The 25,454-nt window shown below is 39.8% G+C and overlaps 1 protein-coding gene across 1 annotated transcript in view; it reads left to right on the top strand.

The window, feature by feature from the left end:
- Window positions 1-25,454, top strand: part of LOC145985612 (protein turtle homolog A-like) — an 836,473-nt gene that overhangs the window by 565,526 nt on the left and 245,493 nt on the right. The window contains exon 3 of the mRNA XM_083119681.1: window positions 19,297-19,502. Within this exon, the coding sequence (XP_082975807.1) occupies window positions 19,297-19,502 (206 nt within the window). The remainder of the gene's footprint in view (window positions 1-19,296; window positions 19,503-25,454) is intronic.

Genomic DNA, 25,454 nt, shown 5'->3' with positions numbered 1-25,454 from the left:
AGCTTATCTATGCATGAAGTGTACTTAAACAAAAACTCAAACTCGAACTCTTATGCACATGCGGACTACGGAGCGAGCAGCTGTACTGTAATGTTGTAAGATGAGCGGAAATGGGAAAGCGAGCGATGCAGAAGGCTTCGTCGGTAACGTTCGTGCAGTGGGAGACACCTGTAAGAGTGCGGAGTGGCATTGCAATCATGGCGTCTTTTCCGTAGCACTTTTTTTACTTCCCAACGCAAAGGGTGCCTCACTCCTGCTCTACTGCTTACTGTACTTGTGGGGCAGTAGAAGGCGGGAAGCTCACACCGAACGGGGCACTCAGTGGCCTCCACAAGTGAAAGCAAGTTCCTGCTGCATTTTTATTGGGTGCTGCTTGATCAGCGCATCGAGTCATCGCCGCTGGTTTCCGGGCTTTCGAAACCGGAACCCACTTCTTCTCTTCAAGTCGCTACCAAATTGTCCATTACTATTATTATTATTAATAATCACGATACTGGACCAGCACCGAAATTTTGGAGGAATGGAACCAGGAACCACCCACACGAAAAGCGATAAAGTTAACCATTTGGCTACTCGGGAGCCGAGAAAAACAATAAGAAATATTAATATCTATGTTCTACTTCGACCTTTTGGTTCGTATTTTTCTGTTTTTCTTTTTTTTTTAAAAAAAGAACCATTTTGAGCGGTTTGGAAGATGAAGAAATGACACATTTTTGAAGCCTTAGCGAGTAATGTACTGAAGGAACGTAAATAACGCGAAATTAACAAAAATAAAGTACTATTATTATTGTAAGGTAGCAAATAATATATGCGCCAAAATTTCAATACGTAGTGATATCACCATAAATATTTAGGTCAGTATATCAGAGACCTCGTTTTTTTTCCCTCCGTGTATTGCAAATTTTATACTTTCAGAACTTCTATCCTTTTAAAGGCAAACAAGATACCCATCAAATGTGGATGCGCGCTAGAGAAAGCTCAGAAAGAAATGCATAGAAATGAATATAAAGAGAAAGATTGGGATACAATCTGTACTGAGTAAAAGAGTGTCTTTCACATCAAACGATGGAATATCTGTACAATAATATGCTCGTGCAAGGTGATTGGAAACTTTGACCTGTTCCATATTGCAAGGGCATATTATGCGAACTCTGAACACGCCTAGAGGTAAATTATTGCCGCCTGTGTTTACTTTAAATTATCGACATAGAAAACAGCATTTGGAAAAGTGCGGGAAAAAAGGGGATAACAAAATCAACAGAATAAAACATTTAAAAATTGCGTCAATTTTTCAAGAGAATTAAAAAAATACCAGAAATTTGTTATTGTATCAGCGGTTGTTATTACCGCGCTGTATACACAAAGTTTCGAATCCTGACTTGGATATGGGTGTTTCTCGTGAGTATTTATCCTCATTCATCAATCATTCAGTCCTGCCCCACTTGTTTTCATAGTTACAACTAGCAAAATCGTAGCAGAATTTTCGACATCTCGATTTTACAGGGGTCTGTCAAGATCTCGCCTTCCCAAATCTAGAAAATCGAGTGGTCTTGAATGCAAGTGGGTGTTTAGTAATGTTCTTTGTAAGCTTACTTTGTTTCGATAAATCTTGCCTAATAGATTGAAGTCCTTGCCTCAATTTAAAACTCGTGCGCGCGCGCACACACACACACACACTAATATATTTTCTCAACTGTGTCCCATTACAATTATTTAAACAGTATAGGTGGTCTGGTCAAAAATGTACAACATACATGAAAGTTTTATTATTTATAAACTTCAATTGTTACCACTTCGAATTTAGAAAGGTCCTTTCACGTGTTCAGCTTTACATACAACTTTTCAAGTACTTTGAAATTCGTAAGGCTGTATATACTTGCTTAATGTTTAATTTGTTTAAATAGAAATCTTTAAATCTAGTCCAATGTCGGCCTCCGTAATGGAATAGTTATCACAGCTCACTACAGCACCAGAGGGTCATGAGTTTCAATCCAGAGTAGGACATGGATATTTGTCTTTGTCTGCGCTGTTGGAAATTGAAGAGTGAATAATAGAAATGAAGAAAATTGAAAAGAATGTCGTCAGAGCCCCTGACTGCCATGCTGGAACTCTCAGGTGAGAGTTTTTAAATTAATGTCTCTGCATAAAATGACATTGGAGTTTCCCCGCGTCTAATAAATGGGGAGAAAAGAAGACGGGAGAGCATGGTGCTGATAACATCACATTCGCAAATGTGTGGGTCCGTACCTCCACCCCTCTCCATTAAGCCTTCATTGCATGTTGCTATGTGCAGGGGTGGTACACTTGGAACCGTAATCTAGTTAGAATCTTTTGGCACATTTACATCATGAACACCCTGTATTTTAGTGTAAATAATTCTCTATATCGTCTGGAGGGAAGACGTCTGATCTCTTGGCTCAGTTCCTTGCATTTTCTCCTTATGAATTCGTTTAGAACGCAAAACGATGAACTCCGAACGCTAGTTTTCAGCAATGCACTTTGTGCAACATGAAGAATGCCTTCGATAACCCCACCCTGCGCTACCTCTCCCCATCCCCTCTGCCGGCGGTGCCAATCTCGAGACGGAAACTCCGTTCGACACTGATACTATTATCCAACGGAAGTGCTTAAGAAATTTAACGGCGTCTGCCTCATTGTGCATCGCTGCGCTTGCATTATTCCCGTACGGGGCAATTTAATTATGGAGGACATCTGTGAGATGGCAAAAGTCGGAGGGAGCTTTCCGAGGATTCTTCTTCTCTTCCCGGCCGTTTCCCTAACTTCCATCAGCCAAGGAGCCACTTTGGCTGCCGTAAATATCGCCTTCCTTCCGACCTCTGCCTGAAGCCGCACGCGGTTCTTTGGTTCATTTCAGACTAAATCTTATAGTGTTGCAGAAAGGTTTGTAAGGCAAGAGGGGTCTGCCCCTATATATGTATAAAGTTGAATAATAATAATAATAATAATAATAATAATAATAATAATAATGAATAAAGTTTCTTATAAACTACTAAATATTGTATTGCATTAACGGTATAACATATAAAACTACCCCCTGCTCATATCTTAAGGCTCCGAAGGCGTACTGGGCAGAATGTGGAGGTCGTTTATGGAGTTCATGTAATCAGCACTACTTTGCGGTTGCCACCATTTATTAGTGGACCCCAGAGCCTTAAAATTTCTGGAAAAATTCCTACCTCATAATTGCCCACCCCGAAACTGAGTTTCCCTCAGTCAGTCAGATGTCAAACCGATTTGTCCACCGCGGGGCTTTATTTTACTGTATTATCACTTTATTATTATTATGATTATATTGAGGACATAATAATAGTAATCTATTTCTACCGATATATTATTATATCAGGGAATATCTGCCACAAATGCTTTTTTTCTTTTTCATTTTTTCACATTTAATATATTGAAATGTAAGTATTCTGTTTTGTTGTTAACTTTTACGCATCTCGATCGAACCAAATCTATGAAAGTTAGGGGAGAAATTGAACTTTATGTTCACTGAACTGTTACATTAGAATCTAATTTCTTTGGATATTCTACTGGGATGCCAATGAAGCGAACTTTATATCTGTTATCGAACATCAAAATACACGTAATAACCTTTTTGCTTTTTTTCGAATTCGAAACTGACAATCTCATTTCCAGACATGTTCAACGAGGCCTCCCCCCTTTCTCCTCTATCATCACGCTATGCTCATCTAGCCTGTGCTACACAATTGCTACACCTTCGTCAAAGAAGCTGAGATGGTACCTACTTATATATTCCCTTTCTATTTTTGTATCGTCGCCTTTCCTTTCTGGTTAGGTTAGGTTAGGTTAGCCTAATTGTGCAGTCAATGCAAAAATTGACGTTTTTACAGATGCTGGCAGTGTGACAAAGAGAATGATATATCTATGGGCCTCACCAGAGCTCGAAACCGTAACTTCTGACTTCGTAGCGTGATACAATGGCGACTCCGCGATGGTGGGCGTTCTAAGGAACCAATTCTCATATATCGACGTTCTTTTGTTTACACTGACTTCGTTCTTGCATCGGACAGAGAATAGCCTCGCGCGAACCATCTCAAACGAAGCAACAGCCAAGATGCTTGTTGCTTACTTCGAGTGCTTTCCCTATAAAAGCAACATCGCCCCTAATGTTTTCCCTTTATGCGGCTTGCGGTCGATGAAACGATGCCCTTCCCTCTCCTCCGCACCCCTTTTCTCCGGAGCTTCTGTGACCTGTCGACTATCCATCTTCATTCGTCATCTCCCCTTCTTCGTGAGAGCCAATCACCCGTCGCCTGCACAGAAGCCTAATCGCGTACGCAGGAATCTGTGTGGTATATCTACCTGGTCAAATATAAAATGCCTCACACTCTTGCATTACAGCTCCAGGTCTAGATAAACGGCAGGATACCCGCTTTGCTGCTGCCTCTCAATCACCCCAACATCAAAGGGCACAGTCCACACAATGACGATATCCTTCACCTATGTCGTGCATATCTTAATTATGATCATAGCTGTAGTTTTCTTCATAATTGTTTCGAGAAGAAACTCAAATTAGATCACCGAGTATAAAATTGTAATATCAAAATAAGTTCACACTTGACGATAAGTAAATATAAGTTCACAAATATACTCTAGGTGGCATACTTCTATCCTAATAACGAAGATGCTCATAAATATTTAAGGCTGCTTATAATCCAACAATTGTTGTACTGACACACCACTGTAACGCAAATCATCGTAGTTTTAGACCTGCACTTGCTTTTCAGCATAACATCTGGCTCAATGAACGAAGTGACGTGATTGGTCTGTGCGCGAATGTGTTTTCTGGACGTTGCAGCCGGCATTTGGGGTACCCAATCAGGCAAGCGTGTCTTTGAAAAGTTCCCGCGTTTTACATGCTTGGGGGCAAGTTTTCAGAGCAACGGGGGAACGTATTCGATTCAGAAGTAAACAGATGTCGCTGATTCAGAATTTGGTTGCCTCTTTTGTTCACTGAATAAGTTTCCAGTAGAAGAAACGCTTTTGCGCGTAACATATTGCAAAACTTTCTCAAACCGAGAAGTCTGAGAGTAATATGTAATTGGAAAATAAATCGGGTAAGATTTGTAGCTGTTGTGACCGTTTCTCGTACCATTCTTCATCCACGGTTCTCACAAACACAATCTTTGGAAGAACGTAACCGGAGTCCAGTATCCTCCCGCCTCATTCCTAAAGTTTACGCACTCCTTTCCCTTCCCAATCGCTTCCAGTGTGCACCGAAACTTTATTCCTGTTCTTCACTTCAAGATTCGATCTTTCTTGTTCCTCCCAGCGGACTCGTCCAGGGGAAAGTGGTGTCCGTGGAATCCGACGGAAAACTTTTCTAACAGTACACCGGATCTCGGGGAGGCATCAGAGAACAAGGCCGACATCCTTGTAGGCCATTGGGTCTCAATCTCCAGAAATGAGACAACTTGAAGCATCTCTTTTTCGGAGTTTTAGCAAGTTTCCACACCATCTATCCCAACAAGATATTGGCCTCTTGCTTTCTCTCCCTTCACGTCTTCTTGTTGATTGTCTTCAATCTACCCTTGCGCATCTTCCTCTTCTCTTGTTTCAAGCGATTACCTTACCATCTTCACTAGATGTATATGGAAAATATTGTCTATTGTTTTAACTAATGCCTTCCCTGTAACGTACCTACAGTACTTAGATGACGATTAGTTTTCCGTTACACGTGATGCACAGTACTAATTTGTTCTCGGGCATATTAGGTTTTGACTTGCAAAAGAGTGTTCCTTTCTTTCTTATCCGTTAGGCAGTGGAGAAGGGAGGCGCTTAAGTATTTGGTTTCATGGTAATATAACATTCTTGTAACTAACCGATGGTGTACTAGTAACTTGGCGACTTGTAATTGAAAGACTCTCCCCAGCTGAAGCACATTTCACAATAGTAGTAGTAGTTAGTGTTGTTGTTCTGCTATGAACGTCACTTGATCCTAAACCACACCAGTGCGTACACCTTCATTATGTAGTATGTGTGGTTTGGGATCAAGAAGAAACCATCGATAACTGACGGAGCCCGACACCTCTGGAATTTGATCCACTTGTCCCGATTTCTCCCACACCACTTGAGAGATCTGATTAATAGGGTCATTCAACAAAACGCATTCTTCGCCCATCCTGAAAATCTCCTGCTGGCTTTAATAACCGACCAAAACCCAGAAATAAGAAGTCTTGGTTGGCAAAGAATTAAGAAATCAAGAGGATTGAAAAAAGGCAAAAGAATTCGCACTTTTGTTTTACCAACCATCAATTTTAATGCATACCAATACTATGACATGGTTGATTGGGCTTCATGCTCCCTCCACGAGCCTCCGTTGACCAATAATATTACAAATGTAGAAGTAGATGACTACATTAAAAACAAAAAAATAGCGGAAATTCAAGACTTCCCCAGCCACACGCAAGGAGTGGAGCGACTTGTGAAAATTATCACAGAGGTTGCTTCTTCCGTTTTCGGCGCCAGCGCACGTGATGGCTACATCAAAGCGAAATTGGAATCTAGAGAACATATGCCGACATTTTGAACAAAAAGTGACTATAAAGTTCAAGGAGAAAACTAGAAGAAAATCTTGGCCTGCCCCTTAGTAAAATTATGTTTGCCAACATAATATGGGTGGGTGGGTGGGTGAAGCTCGCAGTCCAGCCACCTCCTCGTGGTGAGCTCTGGGTTATTTTCAAAGCATAATAAGCTATGAAAATAAGCGAAGCGCTGGACAGTAATTGAGGAACTGTTAGCAATTAGAAAGCCAAAATATTTTATTTAGTCTTTTATATCGGAAAACTTTCGAATAAAACACAGTCGAAACCAATTGGAAACCATCAATAGAAAAAATGGAATTCTTAGCCTCAAATTGACAATTTTTGACCAAAAGCATACGTAAACAGCATAGGAAACCACCCCTAAGGCACGAATGTAACATATTTGCCATAAACGAAACAATAAATGACCATAATTCAGAAAAAAGACATGAAATAGCCAAATAATGACATTTTTGTGAAATTGTTGTGTGTGTTGCATAACCAAATCACTATCAAAACTTCAAGGTCGATGCGCACCACCTAAACGACCTCCAAAAATCTGAAAAAAAATCAGACGTGTTCTTGGTCACAAATGGCCACTTTTCCGCACTAGACACCTTAACATTTCGAAAAAAAGTTTTTTCGATACACCCTAATACACATACAAGGTGGTTATAATTAAAGTGACGGTGTTCAGAGTGGTATAGCACGGGCTGTAATGAGAGTAGCAGTCTGAAACTTCGTAGATATGCTAATGAAGCAATGCGCTCGCGAATTATGCAAAAAAAAAAAAAAAAAAGTTCCAATTCTCGCCACCAGGGTAAAAAATGGCGCTGTAAGCAGTCAAAACTTGGTATAGTTACAGGAAAAACACTATAAATCGCAGAAAACAATACTCTTTGTAATAAAATATCGCTACAATTTCACTATTCGAATTACATGAACATTTCTAAAGGAAAAAGCAACAAGCGTCACCAACAACAACCAGGGAGCTCACACAATGGTTAGGCAATTTCACCGACTTTGACGTCAGAGTTATGGAAATTTCCACGTTTTGACTGCTTACAGCGCCGTTTTTTACCCTGGTGGCGAGAATTGGAACTATTTTTTTTTTGCATAATTCGCGAGCGCATTGCTTCATTATCATATCTACGAAGTTTCAGACTGCTACTCTCATTACAGCCCGTGCTGTACCACTCTGAACACCGTCACTTTAATTATAACCACCTGGTACAAGAGAGAAATTCTGAGAGTGCTGAGTGGCCCCTGATGATCATATTTTACCCGAAGTCCGAATACAGCTCCTGCATGGATGTTCCTTGGCATGTATTCCTTAATTAATTTATTTTAATCATCATTCATCTTGATATTTGCGTTTAGCCGAAAGTGACTGAAAATATGAAATTAGAATTTCTATCCGAACAGTTGAGTTAATCAAATTATTGCATGCAATAGTTATCCAGTCTCCTACCTTAGCTACAAATAATATTAAAGAGTGTTAATTTTTCATTTGTCTGTATGATACGCCTTGTTTATTTTGGCCATATGTAATATTTTATTTGTTTTCTGTTAATTTCACAGAAATCTGTTTGATTAATTTAGTTTCTGTAATATTGTGGTTTGTGTTATCAAATTTATAGTTTCTAGACTTATGCGTAATTGAAAGTGGCATCGGAAGCAGAAATCATTTCCGGTTTATAATCATTTGTAGAACTGTCCAATCTTTTAGTGATTCCGTGGCTAGGATAACAGTGCGAAAAAAGGCGAAAAGTAAGTTGAGTTGCGTGAGATGTTAATTTTGTGAAAACACTGTTATAAAGAAAAATCCGCAGCTTAATTGAAATATGTTTGTATTTGTGAATATCGTTGTGTTATTATGCAGTGATTGTTTAAATGTAAAATGTGTTATTAAACTTGTAAAATTGCAAGAAGCTATTTCTTTTCCTAATCGTACGTCCTGAGAATGCTCAGTGTAGCATAACATAAAAGAGAGTCCCATAACTCTACTGCACAAGGAGATTGGGCAATTACGGTGACGTAATCCAGTGGCGATCACCCAAAAGGAAACGTCACATGTACATTAAAATAAGAAGTAGAGTACTGCACTTTCGCTTGCTCATACTTGTTCGAGTCTCCCACCTTTGATTGTGCTACGATCGAGCTTATACATTTTAATGTGACAATAATCGTAAACACATACATGTAAAATATCCGCGTTGGTAGTTTCAGCCCAAAATCATCTATTTCTTTTTCATATGTCACTGTGTATTGGTAAGGTAGACTAAAATATATTTCAACATGAAGATGGGCCTGGGCATGGACATTTGTGAGTGTCCATTCATCAATTTCATCATATTGTCACTCATCCCCATCTTCGCAAATTAGCCAAAAGTGGCAGAAAAAGCGAAGTAAAATAAAGCAAATATAAAAAACAACATACAAACATGAAGATGATAAGTACGTTCGCTTATGTTCCAATTTTATTGCGTCATTCACTTCACCGTATTTGAGAACCCACCACCACAGACAAATTACGGTTTTACGTGCATTACGTTATACGCTCGATCGAAGCTCTAAATTTCATACGCTATCTAGCGTCGTCCGTGCGAACTATTTGACGCTCGAGCGAAATCCTCTTCCTGCCGCACTCTAATGAGAAGTAAAACGGTACCATGTTCCATAAAATTACTGTTTCAAATGCAGCGATCTGGACCAAAGTAACCCTTACTTTAAACACTGCCTCACTTCCTGCGCACCACTAGACATGTGGTCGACTACTTCCTGCGAGCATCAAATCTATTGTTGTTGTCCATCCCCGCTAAATCATGATAATCAATGGCACATTGTGTGACCATTATGGTCCCTAGTAAACTGCTGCTAACTGTACCCAATCGGGTCGAATATAACCCGATTTCGGTTAGTGTGCTGAGGCAATAATTCTCCTCTATGCAGAATCGCCAAGCAAGTTTGTTCAAAACTTACCGCCACTTGTCTCAATCACGAGAGCTAGAATTTGAAAAAGCTGTTTGTCCCGTTCCTACGGGGTGTCTGGAAGCTTCATCTGTCGATATATCCCAATTTTAAAACAATGAATTTGACTTCCCATGTGATATTGACCGTACTGGAGGTGATGTGATCACCACCAGGCTCTGGCTACCTTTACTCCCACCCCCCCACCTTCAGCGAAGAAAGTGGTCAGAAGAACGGAGACTGAGATGGCCTTGTAAAAATCAAGAGACTTAGTCCCTGAGACTCTCGATGTCGTTCAACACTTTAATATGATATGTAAATAAAATAACCAAACCAAACTTACTTTACTCTAACGACATACCAAGTGGATATCTACCTATTATTTATAGATAAGTCATATTTTGTCTACTGTAATTAAAGGCTCGATGCGCTAGCGGCAGACGTGCTGCGTCGTTGCTCAGGATAAAATTCCGTTTTTGGAGGGTTCGTAGCGTCGAACAGAAAAACTTTATTAAGACAAACACTTTGGCTTAATGTCTCTGTATATCTGGTTTCAACGCAACGAGCCCGCGAAAAAAATATTTTTATTCTGTATGCAACCACGCGGCACAACTTTAAAATCTCGCACTATTGGATTGACTGCAGCTTATTTAAACAAAATATATGACTCATCTCAAAGCAATCGGGTAGAAACCAGCTTAGTATATCTGAAGAAGTTCCAACGTTTGTGTTGTGACACATTGTACATGTTGTTTAAACTATATATCGAGACCGATATTAGCACTTCGAGAACGAGGTAATCGTTGTGCCACTAATGCTAGTATGTTAACAGAAAATACATCACCTCGTATAACTCACTCGTGAATCGAACCGAACGTGGGACACCCACACGTTCGGTAATTTAATAAAGGACTCCCTGGTTCGATTCCCGATGACGCATATTTCAGCGGTTCGCATACCGCATTAAACTCGATGGATATGTGCGAGTAGCCAAAGTATGCATAAAATACTAGATAAAAATTTAAACGAAACAACTTTTGTATTGTGATTAATTACTCTGTCATCGGGTTCTCCATAACAATTGTGGTGTCCATATCGAAAGAGGGATTCTATCTAGACGAAACTAGACTTGTAAATACTTGTTCTGGGTCTCGATAGGCAAGTCTCCAGGTATGTAGTATAAATAGCATATTGAACGCTACGAAAAATCAAGATTTTTATATTGTATGCTGCCACGCAACACAACTTTAAAATCTGTCACTAAGAGATTGAATGCAGTTTCTTTATACAAAACATATGACTTATCTCAAAGCAATCAGGTAGAAACCAGTTTAGTATATCGAGAAGAGACTTGTAAACATGGGCAAATCTCGAGACATGTAATATATGGATTCACTGCAGTTTCTTTAAACAAAAGATGTGTCTTATCTCGAAGTAATCAGGTACAAATCAGGTTAGTATATCTAAGGAGTTCCACAGAAAATTTTCTCATGTTAATTTTTCAATATCGCAGCAAACGAGATCATGCGTTTCAGGTCAATAAATCTCGGTCTCGTCTCGCATAATCTGTTCTCGTCCTCGGTACCATCTCTAATGCGAAAGTTCTTTGAAGCAGAAAAGAGGAAGCCTGTTTTCGAGACGGTAAGAGGGACGAGAATAAAATAAGAACATTTGAAGTTGGTGACATATTGCATGGTTTCAGACCGGTGTGGGGGTTTTTCTGGCGTAATCGAAAAATCCACAGTTATCCCAAAACAGGCAGGAGGATTTTCCTTTCAATTTTTTGTCCCTGTCAACCCCCACCCACTTTTCCTTCCCGCACTCGATGCTAGAATCGATACAGCTCCTTTAATAAAAACTGGGAACAGTTACACTTTAAATTCGATCGATAACCCTCTCTCTCTCTCTCTCTCTCTCTCTCTCTCTCTCTCTCTTTCTAACCTTCCATCGAGTTTTCTCTCCTTCTTTTCAATCTCCCTCCACAATGACGTAACATGCCTTAAAAAAATGAGAAAAAATGCTGACCATGCTGCATGTGTATATTGAAGACAAGAAGACTTCTTCTTCTTCCATTTCTTCTTCTCTTCTCTTTCAGAGATGAGAAAACGAAATAAAGAGACGAGCGCACTCTTTCCTTCATTTCTTCGTTCATAAAGTATCCAGAATAACAATTGTGAATGTTAATTTGAAAAGCCTAACGCAAAGTACCTCATGAAAAGAAATGTTTATTGTTAATTTGTTCATTGAGAGATATAATGATCCACTAAACAAATATAGCTTCATTCAAGTCACTTAAATAAATCTTATGAAGAAAGTTCATTTGTATCTACAGGGCCAGATTTCTTGTTTCATCTTAATTCAGACATATCTAAAATGTAATAACTTAATTTTCTTCCTGAAAAAAAAAACACGTAATTTCTTCATTCAATAATCGTGAACCCTTGAATGTTAATTTCACCATATTATCTAGATAAATTAATTCTAGAAGTGCCTTGATGTGAAATTCATGATTCCAACTCAGATCAGAAATTCTGAAATATATTGCGTTATTGTTGGATCGCAGAATAGTATTATACCTTGTCTTCAAAGAACCAATATATTGTGTCTTCGTCAGTGACGCCGATTGGGTTCCAAAACCGGGGCGGGCAAGTTGTCAAAACGGAGGGTGGGGGTGGGGAGCAAAGACAGTATATTTCCCTTTGTATATAAAGTTTAGCATAGTGCGGGGGCAAAAGTAACGAAAATTGTGTATGCGGGGGGCAGCTGCCCCCCTCGCCCCCCAAATCGCCGCCACTGGTCTTCGTTTATATTAAGTCACTTAGAAAATTCGAAGAAATAAAATGATATGAGATTGTAGATCAATAACGTATTCGGTCTCTTTAAAAAGCTACCTAATTTTAGACTTCAAGATACTTGAAGAATTCTCAAAAAGAAATATTAGAGTTTAATTATAATTTCAGTGTTCACATTTCAACAGAGAATCATATCTGGGCTAATGTCAGTTGGATAGTATTCAAGTAGAACTTCTATTGGAAACATTGACATTTCAATTTCACTTGAAAAACAAATATACTAATTTTACGTCACTTGAGCAACTGACTAGAAAGGCTTTTTCTTTGTTGAATTGTACACGAAGCTGTTTCTTAAATGAAGCCGGTAGCAGAATCTTACAAAATAAACTATTTCTTCATATTTAAAACTTATTATAACTAGGTTTCTCTTCAGTTTTAAACGTAGAAGTTTCCGTGTTCGAGCCTCGACCTTTTTTTGTATGTGTTCCTTCGGCAATTACAAGAAATCGCCATTTCATCCTCATCGTCACAATTAGTCCAAAGGAGTTAGAAATGAACCTAAAATAAGAAAAAATCAAATACATACGTATATGCGTGTGTGTTATGTTTTTGCCTCGATACACACGCACACATTTTGATTCAAAAGGATCTTGACACTTTCACAATGCCATAGCGTTTTCAAGAACTACAATATAATAAACGTGCTGTTCATGCATGGAAAAGAACGCATTAAATGTTTCTTTTCATGGTCAAAGACTGATTGGGAAATGTCCCCAAGCTTTCTCTGCACCACCCACCCCCTTAACATCACCATCACCACGGCGACGAACTTTGTCTTGCAAATCTCACTCACACAAAACATATTTTTGTTTAAAAGATTTGAAAGGAAATTAGATTAAATGAAGGTTTAAGAGTTTCCCTAACTAACTTGAAAAGGTATAAAATAGTAGTAACACAAGTACTATACATTTTACAACAAATATTAAAAATAATAGGAACATTGAGAAACTCTGCCGTTCAGTAATTGAGGAAGCTTTTTTTAAATTGCTGTTAATTAAAAACCGGATCGTAACTTTTTGACTCCTTTAAAACTTCCAGCTAAGATCAATGCTGAAACTCCTAAGCTGTTGACCTCTAAGTTTTAAATTGATGCATTTTCTTGAGAAGTATTTGAAGTTTACACGAAGGAAACAAAACTTCCAGTACAGACACACGTCAAAGTTTCGTGGTGACGTGCGTCAAAACAAATACAACATACGCACCAGCTACGTGTGTTTAGTGTCAACGCATTCTAATGACAAATGGCACGCGTCATTAGACAAACGACAGCCTCACCGTTCCCTTTGTCCATTCCAGTCGTTATCCATTTACCTGCCCCAACTTATGCACACCTGGTTATTAATGGCAATTTTTCCTGGCGGTCACGTGTCAGACATTATTGACAATTGGAACAGACGTCAACGTTCAAGGGGATTTCCTGTCTGTGCTTCCTCCCTGGGATTTGCTAATGGGATGAGATCTTGTGGTGGGGTGGTTGTGGGAGTCTTGTGATAATTAATAAGATCAGTTAATTATTTGACACTGTTGCAGGGATTTATGAGAGGGTCACCACCTCGGAAAAATAAATTCACAGCCGTCGAGCGCGACTGTATGCAGGATGCTATAACACCTCGAAGTCCAGATTCTGAAGAGTTTGAGCGGTGTTGGCGGCGGTATGGGGACGTGCGTTGTCATGCAACAAAGAATGCCTTTGTAGACTCATTTATACGAGGTGTCCCTGCTAAAATATATAAAAAATAATAATACATCTACAAATATAATTCTTGATTTGGAGTGCTCTAGAATTTAGAACAAAGATAACTGTTTCAGCATATGTGTGTCGAAAGGGTGAAACATACACTGTAAGAGAATTAAAGTGTTAGCCAGCTCGGTGGCCTAACAACTTCCGATGCGGAGAGGTTAGTATTACAGCGCGTTACGACGCCAAGGGTCCCGGATTCGAATTCTGGCCTTACCATGACTGTTCTTTGTCAGTCTCTCTTCATCAGTACCATCACTCATCCTTGCCGTTGCGATTATCCAAATGTGACAAAAAGGCAACGCAAAATAACAGAAATACAAGTAAATGAATTAAAATATTAAATGTTAATTGATTGAATGATTTAGTTTTATTTTACTTCGCGTTTTGTGCCTCTAGGCTAATTTGCGAAGATGGGGATGAGTGATGAAATGATGAAATTGATGAATGGACATTCACAAACAGCCAAGCCCGAGCGGGATTCAAAGCCGGGACCCTTGGCGTCGCAGCGCGATGGGATAACCACTCGGCCACAGGGTCCGGCTATTAAATGTTAAGTACGAAATATTTGTACAGTGAACCATCAGAATACTGTGACTAATTTTCATGCGCCAGATAATTTTCCAATTAGCATTCTCTCTTATGTAGTTTGAGATTTGCTAAGCAGGAGATGGCTGAAGCGTACACCCTTCTTTGAAAGTGAGAGTCGGGGGTAGGTATATATTTATTCTGTAAATGCAATATCATTTGAGTTGATATTTTGTAGTAATTTGCACAGCCAGAATTTCGAATTTATCAGCACTGTTTAAAAGAATAGCATCTTTCTTCGAAATGGACAGCTTCAATCACGGGTACGTCATCATTTCCTGAGTTACAACCACAAATGTGTAGAAACGATGGAACAGCAAGAACAAGAAATGGAGATGTTTCTCTGGAAACTTTCATCTTCGGGTCATCCCATTAGTGGGAAAAGTATATGACGTACAAGGCATTTACGATGAGCTATCTTCGCGGCCTCTCTTTTTGTCAAGTCGATGATTAATTTTTACTGATTCTCCCTCCTTTCCTTTGCTCCTCTCTCTCTCTCTCTCTCTCTCTCTCTCTCTCTCTCTCTCTCTCCCTCCCTCTCTCTCTCTCTCGCTCTCTCTTCAATCTTCCCGAGATGCAGCAATTCGTAAATAACGGGAGGAATTTTTATTTATATTTCAGAATCTCATCTTCTGCGGAGCGAGGCATCTCCTTTCATGCATCGTTCACTTCTGAGGTCTAATTTCCAAACATCTTTAGCTTACGCGGTATTTGAAAATGATATCCTGAAAAGAAGTCGAAGGTAAAGTGCTACACGGAGTTATTAACTTTTCCATATTGGTACATGAGAGAGGCCAGGTTAATATTTATTATAAAACATGGTCTTGCATATCTTTTCATTGGTCATCTCCCATTTACGTCATCATTTTTGCTATAAAATCGACTCCTTTACTCCTACACGTTGCAACTTGCCATAAAAGCACACGAGGGGGTGTGGAAGTAGAACCACACTCATTGGCAATCTCGGTTAAAGGTTATGTGATGAGCACCACGCTCCGGACGTCTCTCCTTACTCACAGGTACCATTTTAATAGAATTTTAGTAAACATCGAAACATCTTTCCGCAGGAGAAAAGTGGGAAAAAAATCCCCTACCGTCTGGACGATCGCGGCTTGTTGCGTTAAATAAGAAAAAGTATAAATTGTAATATCATTTCTTAGAAGTTTGCAACCTGACTGCCGTTGCCATGGTGATGTGGCTTCCTTGAAGACTCCAAGATTAAGCAATGTGGGTGTGTCTAACCATCTATACGCGGCATTTAGAGGAGCCTCGTCTTCTCCTTTCCTCTAACTGAAATAATAATAGGAGTTATAATAATAATAATTATTATTTTGTTCTTGCTTGGACACAATGTCATTTCACTTAAAAGTCCTGAGAGATGGACGAGGAATCCTCTTCTATGTTTATATATAATTTCAACAGTGCATTATCGTGAGAAAAATCAAATCTTGGACTCAGCATACGCCTCTTACAACTGGCTACACTGAATCTCTGGTGCTAGGTGACATACATACAGGAGAAAAATTGTATCCGTGAAAAGATTAAGAAAAGTTGTAAGTATGTGCTGACCAAAAAACATTGTTTCTACGTTATTATTCACTAAATAATCACGCTTTCATCTTTCGTAAATTGTCATATGCACTTGGTATCATGTGTGTCTCAGTTTTCGAAGACAATACCAGTCCTCAGCTCCTCCTTTGCTTTGACAAGGGAAGGAAAAAAAACTCGCTTTGGAAGACAACAAAATTTTCACTTTGATGCTAAGAAATTCCGATTCGAGTCACATACTGGATGGAAGAAGAAGCAAAACGGATTTCTTCAAAGAAGGAGGGAGAGAGAAGGGAGTTACGTCAAAGAAATTGCTATGTTTGGTCGAAAGTGATAGTAAAGCTTAGAGGTGGAAAAGGGGAAAAAACGGCTTCTCCGTCTCTCGTCCTAGGATGAGCCCTTGCAAAACGATCAAAGGAAGGCTTGATCTAAGCCCGAATACCCTAGTCAGTTTCCTGCCAATAAGAGGACGATTTAGAGGTCACGTGCTCAGTCAAGTGGCGCGAACCGGGGCATTCCTTACCGTCTCATAATTGGGTTTTCAAACCTCTGATGGTTGCTCGTTGGTTCCGACCTCCGACCGCCAACAAATTCCCATGTCTTGCCAATATTGCAGATCCCGACGTCAAGAAAGATGGCCGGCAACGTTAAAAGCCTGATTGCTAATTGCGTTTGACGTGGTTTTTGCTTGTTGAGAGAATCATTGTTCGAGTCTTGCTTCCTGGTGGATATTGTTGCTGACTGAAAGGGATTTTGTGGAACTACGAATGTTTGAGGGAACAGCAAGGCTGTAATCGGATTGTATTGCAATTGGTGTTTGTTTCAAATTGCCATACTTCGATCAGCACTGCGATTGCCACCAGAAGAGAGAAGGTTCAGGAAATCGATCTGCACTATTGATTCTGGTCTCCTTCAAGACCACAGAAAAGTAAAATTAGACTACCATTGGATATGTTATGCATTTCGTTATCTATTTTAGTGAAGTTCTGTAGTGTATCTTATGTAGTATCTTTTAGATGCCATATATTCGATATTTTCTCAGGCTTCTCGTGTTTCTATCAAACACTAAAACCGGATCGTGTTTTTGAGGTATGTAGTGTCACTTGGTCGTTTACTCCTATTCGAGCGCTTATTGAGATCTGTTGCGTTTTGTTGTGTCTTTTAAAAAATTAAGTCGAGATGATCCCTAGTCAACCCGACCTAAGAGGTCCAAGATCGAAAGCATGGTGAAATATTGGACCAAGAAGTTACGTATTTATAATCAAATTTGCTATACTTTACGACGCTCTACAAGTACTGGAAACTGATATCCTTTAGTTCTTATAACAAAGCAAGAAATTCACATGTGTACTCTTGAAACTTTGAAAACGATTGATTGATTCACCATGACTTTTTCTAATTTTCTAAAAATTTCGGGTGGGATTTAGCCCCTTCACTCCCCCCTCTGCGTACGCCAATCTCTGTCGTTTAATGTTTAAAAAGCTGGCCCCACCTCTCTCTCTTTCTATCTCGATGGATTGTATTGCTTTATTTTACTTCGCTTCTCTGTCACCTTGACCTAATCGTGAAGATAAGAGTGAATGATAATGATTAAATTGATTAAGGGACAATCACAAACACATATGGACACAACTGGATCCTCGCAGAGGATTATACTGGCTGTAGGTCCAGACTCCAAAAGCTCGTTTGTCTGTAAAATGCAGTCGAAGGTGTACTATGTGGAAGATATGTTTATATTGGGAGTCTTCTGAAAGAGTTGCCCCTTACACCTTCTTCGTCTACAAAAAACAGAAGGAAGTAAGAATATAGAAAAGACTAAAGTAATAATGAAAGGGAGAGAAGTAACGTAGAGAAAAATGCAGGAAGAGAAGAGAAAAAGATAGTAGGAAAGGAGAAGATTGAGTAGCAGTGAAAAGATAGAAGTAAGAGGGAGAGAGAAGGAGGAAAAATTGAGGAGAGGAGTGAAATAAGAGAAACATATAGAAGATGATAAGCAAAATTCAGCAATTTGATAAAAAAGGAGAGAGAAAAGGAAAAAGGATTTATTTGTACAACACTACGACATTCTTGTACCGTCTCGGAATCATCTCTGTAATCATTCAGAAATAACTGATGTAAAAATAACTACAGTAAAAACTGCATATCCCGGAATCTCTGTAAGAAGGAAACCTGTAAATACGGGGAAAAAATGTCTCCAGAACGGACCGATTTTATACCTAAAAATCACCTGCTTAAGGCGGAACCCTCCTTAACGCGGAAACGGAACATTTAAAGACCAACGAGATGTTTTTATTTCAGTAAGACGGAAATTTCTTCCTTTATTTTTTTCGCTCGCAAGAAAACAATGCAATACTGTTAATGGAACGCGCCTCTGTTGCCACTCGCTTATCGGTAACATTGTCGATATGAAAGAATGTGCTACAATACTCATCCGTTTCTTTCTTTCATCTCTTACCCTCTTTCTCCACCTTTCTTTGTCTATTTCTCCTCTGTTCTTTCGCCATCTTTCTATTTTTCTTGTTATCTCTCTTTGCTTCTTTCTTTTTTTCTACACTTTTATCTCAATCTTTCTTCACCTCTCTTATTCCATCTTTCAATCTTTCTCTTTCCCTCTATGCACATCGCCCTACGACGTCAGGGGTCCCGGGTTCGAAAAGATACATAAGTACGTACTGTACGTTCCTACAATACTGTAAAAAGTATACCAGCATGTTGTGTCGTTACATAATTATAATCTCTGCTATGCTTATTTGCGACTGTATCGCATTTTTATTCATGTACGTAAATGCATTAGTACTCTACATTATAAGTAATGCGAAATGTAAATCTGTCTTTCCATTATTCCCTGCAGCGCTCCATACTGTATTTAAAGTCAACCCTGTATAAGAAGGAAATCTATTAAGACGGAAAATTTTGCTCGGAACCATCATGTTCCGGGATAGACAGGTTTTACTGTATATAAAAGAAAACGCACGCACATGAATTGTCATAGATTTGTTTTCTCATGGCATGTTTCTCTTTATCTTTGCAGCTACGACACTCGCGCCAAGACACAATCGTACCCCACGCACTGGAAGGAGACGAAGCTAGAAGATCGCGCACACTTCTCCACGATTAGGCAACCTGCTGCGCTCACGATAAACAATGTGCAAGAAACGGACGAAGGGCTTTATAGGTGCCGAGTGGACTTTCGTCAGTCGCCAACTCGAAATATTAAAGTCAACCTCACTGTAATCGGTAAGTCGCATGTTTTTTGGTCTATTGATATTAGTGTTCAGCTTCAGTATAGCTTGATTCAAAATTGCTGTGCAACTTGTATAACTTTTTGATAGAGTTTCAGTGATTGTGTCGTCCTTAGTTTTTCTCATTTATGCACGAGTTTACCTTCAGAAGACTATCAAAGGAGCAATTTCACTACAATTCATCATCGAACTGACCTTCACCATCTTCGTTTCTGATTAAATTTGGTGTACAGGTTCGCCCTCAGCCATGAAGTTATGCCAAATGTTTCGGAAAAATCTGCATTTATGTCAATTTGAGTATGGTTCTATTTTGCATTTTTTCAAAGACCCGTATCTCACTAACCAGTAAAGGAGGAAAATCGTACTATGTTTCATTTGAAAGTCCATGAGATGTTCCTTTCAAAGATATGCTAGTCTTGGTTCAAAGTTTGAACTCTTCATACTTTATGTTTCAAATTGCTCCATCATAGATTTTTCTGCTATTTAGATATTTTGAACACCCAACCTTTCTTTTTCGATGTGCAAAATTTGGTGTAGGAAATTCTTGTAAGAAACAAAACGGACGTAGATCGCTGGTAGTTACTTGAACTCTTTATGTGTGTGTGGATGTGGGGAGGGTATCGCTCGTTGATTGTCGAATCACGAAAGCATCACCGACCGGATGCTGAGTTCCAACCTGGGAATGACTCTTCCTTTGTGAACGTCTCTTCATCAATTTCATCTAATTATCATCTATCTTCATCGTGACAATTAGCCAAAACTTGCAGTAGGTGGGGGGTAGGAAAAGAAGGGACAAAAGCGGAAGGAAAAGAGTCAATGAATGGTTAGGGTAGGAGGAGGTGAAAGACCTAGACGTGAACGGAAAAGGTCAAAGAATAGCTGTTTAAGGAGCTGGCGGTTAAAAAATAGTGCGGGTTTAGACAACTAAAAATGATGAGTGGTTTGGAGAGTATTAAATAGGATGAGCGAAAGGACCACGTCTAGGCTACGCATGCAAGAAGCGTTTGTTACGTTTCTTTGGCAACGGCACAACATTGAAAGGGAAAGTAGTAAATTGCTGGTGCTAAAGAAAATAGGTATTTGTGTTAAGTCGTTTTAATAGCAGATACTACTTAAACCTTTAGACAAGGCTCCGTACATCAATATGTGTGTGTACGTGTGTGTGTAATATAGTAATTTCTAGAGGAAACTTTTGGAACTTTATGTTTTGAAACCACATCACTGATTTCCAGCTAGCCATATTAAATGATCGTAGATGCATTGATGAAGATTTTCTTACTGCATATCAGCCATGCAAGTTCTGGATATGTTACCGGGCTTTCAAGAGCTAACAACGCTCTCATCCTGCACGATCATGAACTTTCTAAAGTTTTTATTAATGAAAGTTATTATTCTTTGACGCATCAGCACCTAGGCTGTTTGCACCCATCGCATTATATGGGACCAAGACCCTTACCATAACAAAAATGATTACGTGTCTCTGAGGAGTGAAATCTACATAACTTTAGTTAAAGGTGAGGCGTTGAACGGTTGAAGGACAAGACATAGCCCCACAAAGGATTATACAGGGTGTAAGCCCAGACGCCAGAGCCTCGTTGGCCTGCAATACTGAAAATACCAGCGTGGAAGAGAGGTTAACGTTTCGGTGCCTTCAGAAAAAGCCATCCCTTGCACCCTGCATTCCTACGTTGTAACGAGACTATTGACTTCCAATAGAATTGGTACAACCCAGAAGTGTCCGTGACTACACGAGCATTAATACAGCGAATTTTGTTATTGCACATCGGCGTTGCGCGTCATCTTCATGGAATGTATGTTTCCATGCCATTCCTGGAAGGAAATAACTGGAAAAACAGGAAGGGTAGGAGGAATGAGAGACGATAATGGCTGTGAATTAAAGATCGGCGAATAGTTATGGAAATATCAATAGGCGCCACCCTGCGCTGTTCCATCACTCACCTGTTATGATGGGCTCCATCTCGTGAACCGTGCGGGAGACTGGTGGGAGGGGGGGGGAGGGATCGCCGGGAGAGATATATTGACTCGCGCGTCAAATGTGATGCATCCGCCGCCGTCTTGGCAGGGCCTGTATCCCTTCCTTTCCGAGGCTCTTGGATTATTGGGAATCAATAGACAATAAGCCTGAGGGAGGAGAAGAAAAAACACATTCAAACGTAGCTCTCCCGTCGCTCTCGTACTTATTATTTTTTTCATCTTCCTTACCTCTTTTTCTACTGTTTCTCTCGCGTTCCTCTGCGTTCTGTTTGCTTTCTACTTTGCCTTTTCCTCTCTCTCTCTCTCTCTCTGTCTCTCTCCTTGGTGTATTATTGTTTCCCTTTTCCATCATTTCTGTCAAAGCCCTTGAGATCCTTTCACGTAAAGTGCCCAATATTTTTCTCCATGTTTGTTTTATCCATTTTCTGGTATGTCGTGACCTTTAATAGTTACCGCTAACCAGAACACAATGCAAGAAACTGAAAGTGGCAAAATACCATTGTGATGGATCGTGAGTTTTGTTGTTTTTGAACGTAACCATTACACAACGGTTTAAGGTGTCAGATTTCTAACGCATCGGACTACAATAGCCACTAGAAAAATATATATTAGAGTCATTCCATACGAAATCAACACATCTCCCAACCTGACCATCTCCGATTTTCATGAAATTTGGGGACTTGAAACTATGCATGGAACTTAGTAATTGTAAAATTATTCAAGGTCAAAGTTGGCAAAAATTGCTCCTTCTGAGCTCGTTTAGCTATACTGAATGTGCTCCAACTCTGCTCATATTTGGCCTAGGAAGCTAAAATAAACATTATTGTGCAGAGAGAATGGGCGATAATGAAACTGACGGAATAGCACTTGCAAAGAACATCCATTCCAAGGGCGGGACTCGAACTCGGTAACCTGACATCGGTTACTTTTTGTGTACCCAACTCCGAGCGCTGGAACAAGCACGCGTCGCCATGTGATCAAGGGTTCTCGGGCTCTATTGCCGGTGGAGCCACAAGTGGTTCGGATCCCTCATTTAAACTAAAGGTTCAGTCCCGATTAACTTCCCTGTGCAGAATGTGAGCTCAAAACCAAACCTCAAATCAAACACGCTAGAATCAGAGACATCCCATATTGCAAATCAAACGACGCAGTGTGAGCTACAGACCTCAACTTCACGTGCACGTCCACGACCTATACATGTAAAATACAAGAAATAAACTAATATGAGACTGGTTACATTAAAAAAATCAGAGAAACACTGGAAATTAAAGAACAAACATTAGGTTCCAAGTTCTTCTTGCAATTCTTACTGAAATTAAACATGTTGAAATTATTTTCAGTGTTAAGAAATAATCAGGTGCTTTCCGAAACCGAAAACCGGCTGTTAAAATGCGAAATTGGGAAACGATTTCAGAACCGAAACCGAGATAAGGTTTAAAAATCGAAAGTACAGAGAACGGTTTTAAAAACCGAAACTGAGAAACGGTTTCAAAATCGAAACTCCAAAAAACTGTTTTGAAAACCGAAACGAGGTTTTATATGAAGTATTGCTGTATTAAAAACTAGTTTTAGTATTTGAAAAGACCCTTGCTTTAGGTTTGAGCTGTTATCCACTGTTAATTTATGTAATTTTATCATTGTTATTTGCGAGCATCCATGTGACTTTTCTTCTACTTTTCAACTACATTTTTTTTTTTTTTTGTCTTGAATGACCTCTTGTCTGTAATTGAAAAGAAGAGACGAGTCTGCGAGTATTACGAGAATAGGGGGAAATAACAATTACCTTCGCCGAAACAGTTCCTTTTGAGAGGCCGTATTAGCCAAGGAAACTACCTAATCTTATCGGTGCTTTCGGGGACGAAGGGGGCCGCTCGTTGAAATAATAAAAGTGTTTAAAAATAATTGCAATTGAACGTTTCCTCCACTTCCCTCTGGTTCGCAATATACCCCCTGATTATTCATTGAAGAGAACTCGCCACCCTTATATCTATTTGCAAAGCTAATGTGTATTCTGGAACGAGAGAGAGACAGTTAGTGAATTACACCTAACTAAGCCTCTGTCCTCGGCCTCCCCAAAAGCTTGGAAAGGACCCGCACGCGTTGGCTATTCATATACAGGATTAAGCCTACCTCAGGAGATTTTGAGCGAGTCTGGTGAGAAATTGTATTCGATTTCATATTTTGGTTAACTTCTCCCGGAATCCGGGATAATTACTCCAGGCCATTAGGCGTCCGGGAGTGAAAGAGGGGGAAAAGGAACTATTTAACTGAATGTGATGGCTCCGGATTTGGTTAGAGTTTCCGCCTGCCTCCGGGAGCTAATAAGGAGGACGGGCTGCGACTTCAAGGGCAGAGTTAAAGGTTGCCGTTCCTCTTGCTATAATGCCTTATGCAAATGTTTAGGTTCTTGCTAGATGCAATTGCACTACGCTCTTTTTTTTCACACCCAGTGGATGGTTTACCTTCTTGTTTCTGAACGGCTGCCTCTTCGATAGCTCACAGTGTAAAGATAATGCTTCGTAATCAGAAGATCCAGAGTTCGATTTCCTGTGGAGACACGTTCCACTTCTTCGATTTACACTTTAAACTATAGGTCAGTCCATATCGCTTTAAAGTACGCATTTTCACTACTATACTTTTGATGAAACTTCAACTTTCTAGTCATGAGCGACGGTAAATTTGAAAAATTATTTATTTAATTTATGTACAAGACATTAGTCCCTCACCGTGGCCGTGCAGTCTAAGGCGTAATTCTTTTGGGCTCCGGGTATGGGACGCGCACAGGTACGAGTGTCCTGTGTGAAGCGTAATAACTTTTCTCCTGAAATTTTGGTCTGTGTAGAGGATCGGTGGGCACTCACCATCGTGAAGAAATTGGGAACTACGAATGAGTAGCTTAACCGAGCCACGGAAACCTGCAACATCGATTCGAGGTTCGTCGTGCTGACCACACGTCACTCCGTAACTAGCAGGTGAGAGTGAGACAGGCAGTCGGTAGGTAGGCCCTGGCTCTAACGGCCTGTTGCGCCCCGGGTTAAGTTTTAAGCACCAATCATTAAAAAAAAAATCCATAAAATCGAAAAAAAAACGGTAATTTGACATTTCAGTTTTCTGGAAAGCTAAAAACCATCCTTCGAAATTCGATATACGAAAACCATTCGAGAAAGCTTAAAAAATCGAAACCCTCCCAAAAATGATTTTGAAAATTGAAACTGATTTTATACTATGAATCCCCGTTTTCAAAACTAGATTTTCAGTTTTCTGAAAAGCGAAGAACTATTTTTAGGTGTTATCTGTAGTTAAGTTTACCTATGTTCGAAATGAGTTCTAGGCAATGCGTTAGAGCATCTCTTCTTTGAGTTTCACATGTATCCCCTCCCCGATGGCGTAATGGTAAGGTTGTGGCCTTGGGTTCCGGGTTCGATACCCGATGGAGGCACACGGGTTTTCGGATCACACTTTACACGGTCCAGATTAGCCTATTTGTGCATAAAGTGGACTTTACAATACCCCAAATTATATAAAAATGGATCGCGCTCACAGATAAGCACATTAAACCCTCCAAAACTGTAAAATTATAGCGAAGGCTTCATTGTGGACAGATCTGCAATCAGAATTCCACCTCTAGGTCTAAATCACACGTTTCCTCTTAGTCTAGTTTCATCCTACGTGGAAATCTATTTGCATAAGTTTGAAAAACTAGTACCTTTGAGGGCCTACTTTATTTTCCCTCCCGTACCTGACAGGACAGTCAGTTTTTGCCTCCTAGTTGGGTAAGTAAGTCGAAGGTTAAATCAATAATCGCAGTTTGAGTGTGAAATTGACCTTTCGAGCGTGGCAGCGGAGCGCACATGAGGATCCTGTGCTTCTGTGTGTGCATTTGCGACCCACCATGCCATCCCCCCCCCCTTTCCGACCAGAGTGTTTCCACCCCGAAAGGTCAAGCCCAAAG

The sequence above is a fragment of the Lepisma saccharinum genome, chromosome 3 (assembly GCF_977018435.1).
Source record: "Lepisma saccharinum chromosome 3, izLepSacc3.1, whole genome shotgun sequence".
Classification (NCBI taxonomy): domain Eukaryota; kingdom Metazoa; phylum Arthropoda; class Insecta; order Zygentoma; family Lepismatidae; genus Lepisma; species Lepisma saccharinum.
The sequence above is the reverse complement of the archived record's forward strand: the minus strand, read 5'-3'. Positions and strand labels throughout refer to the sequence as shown.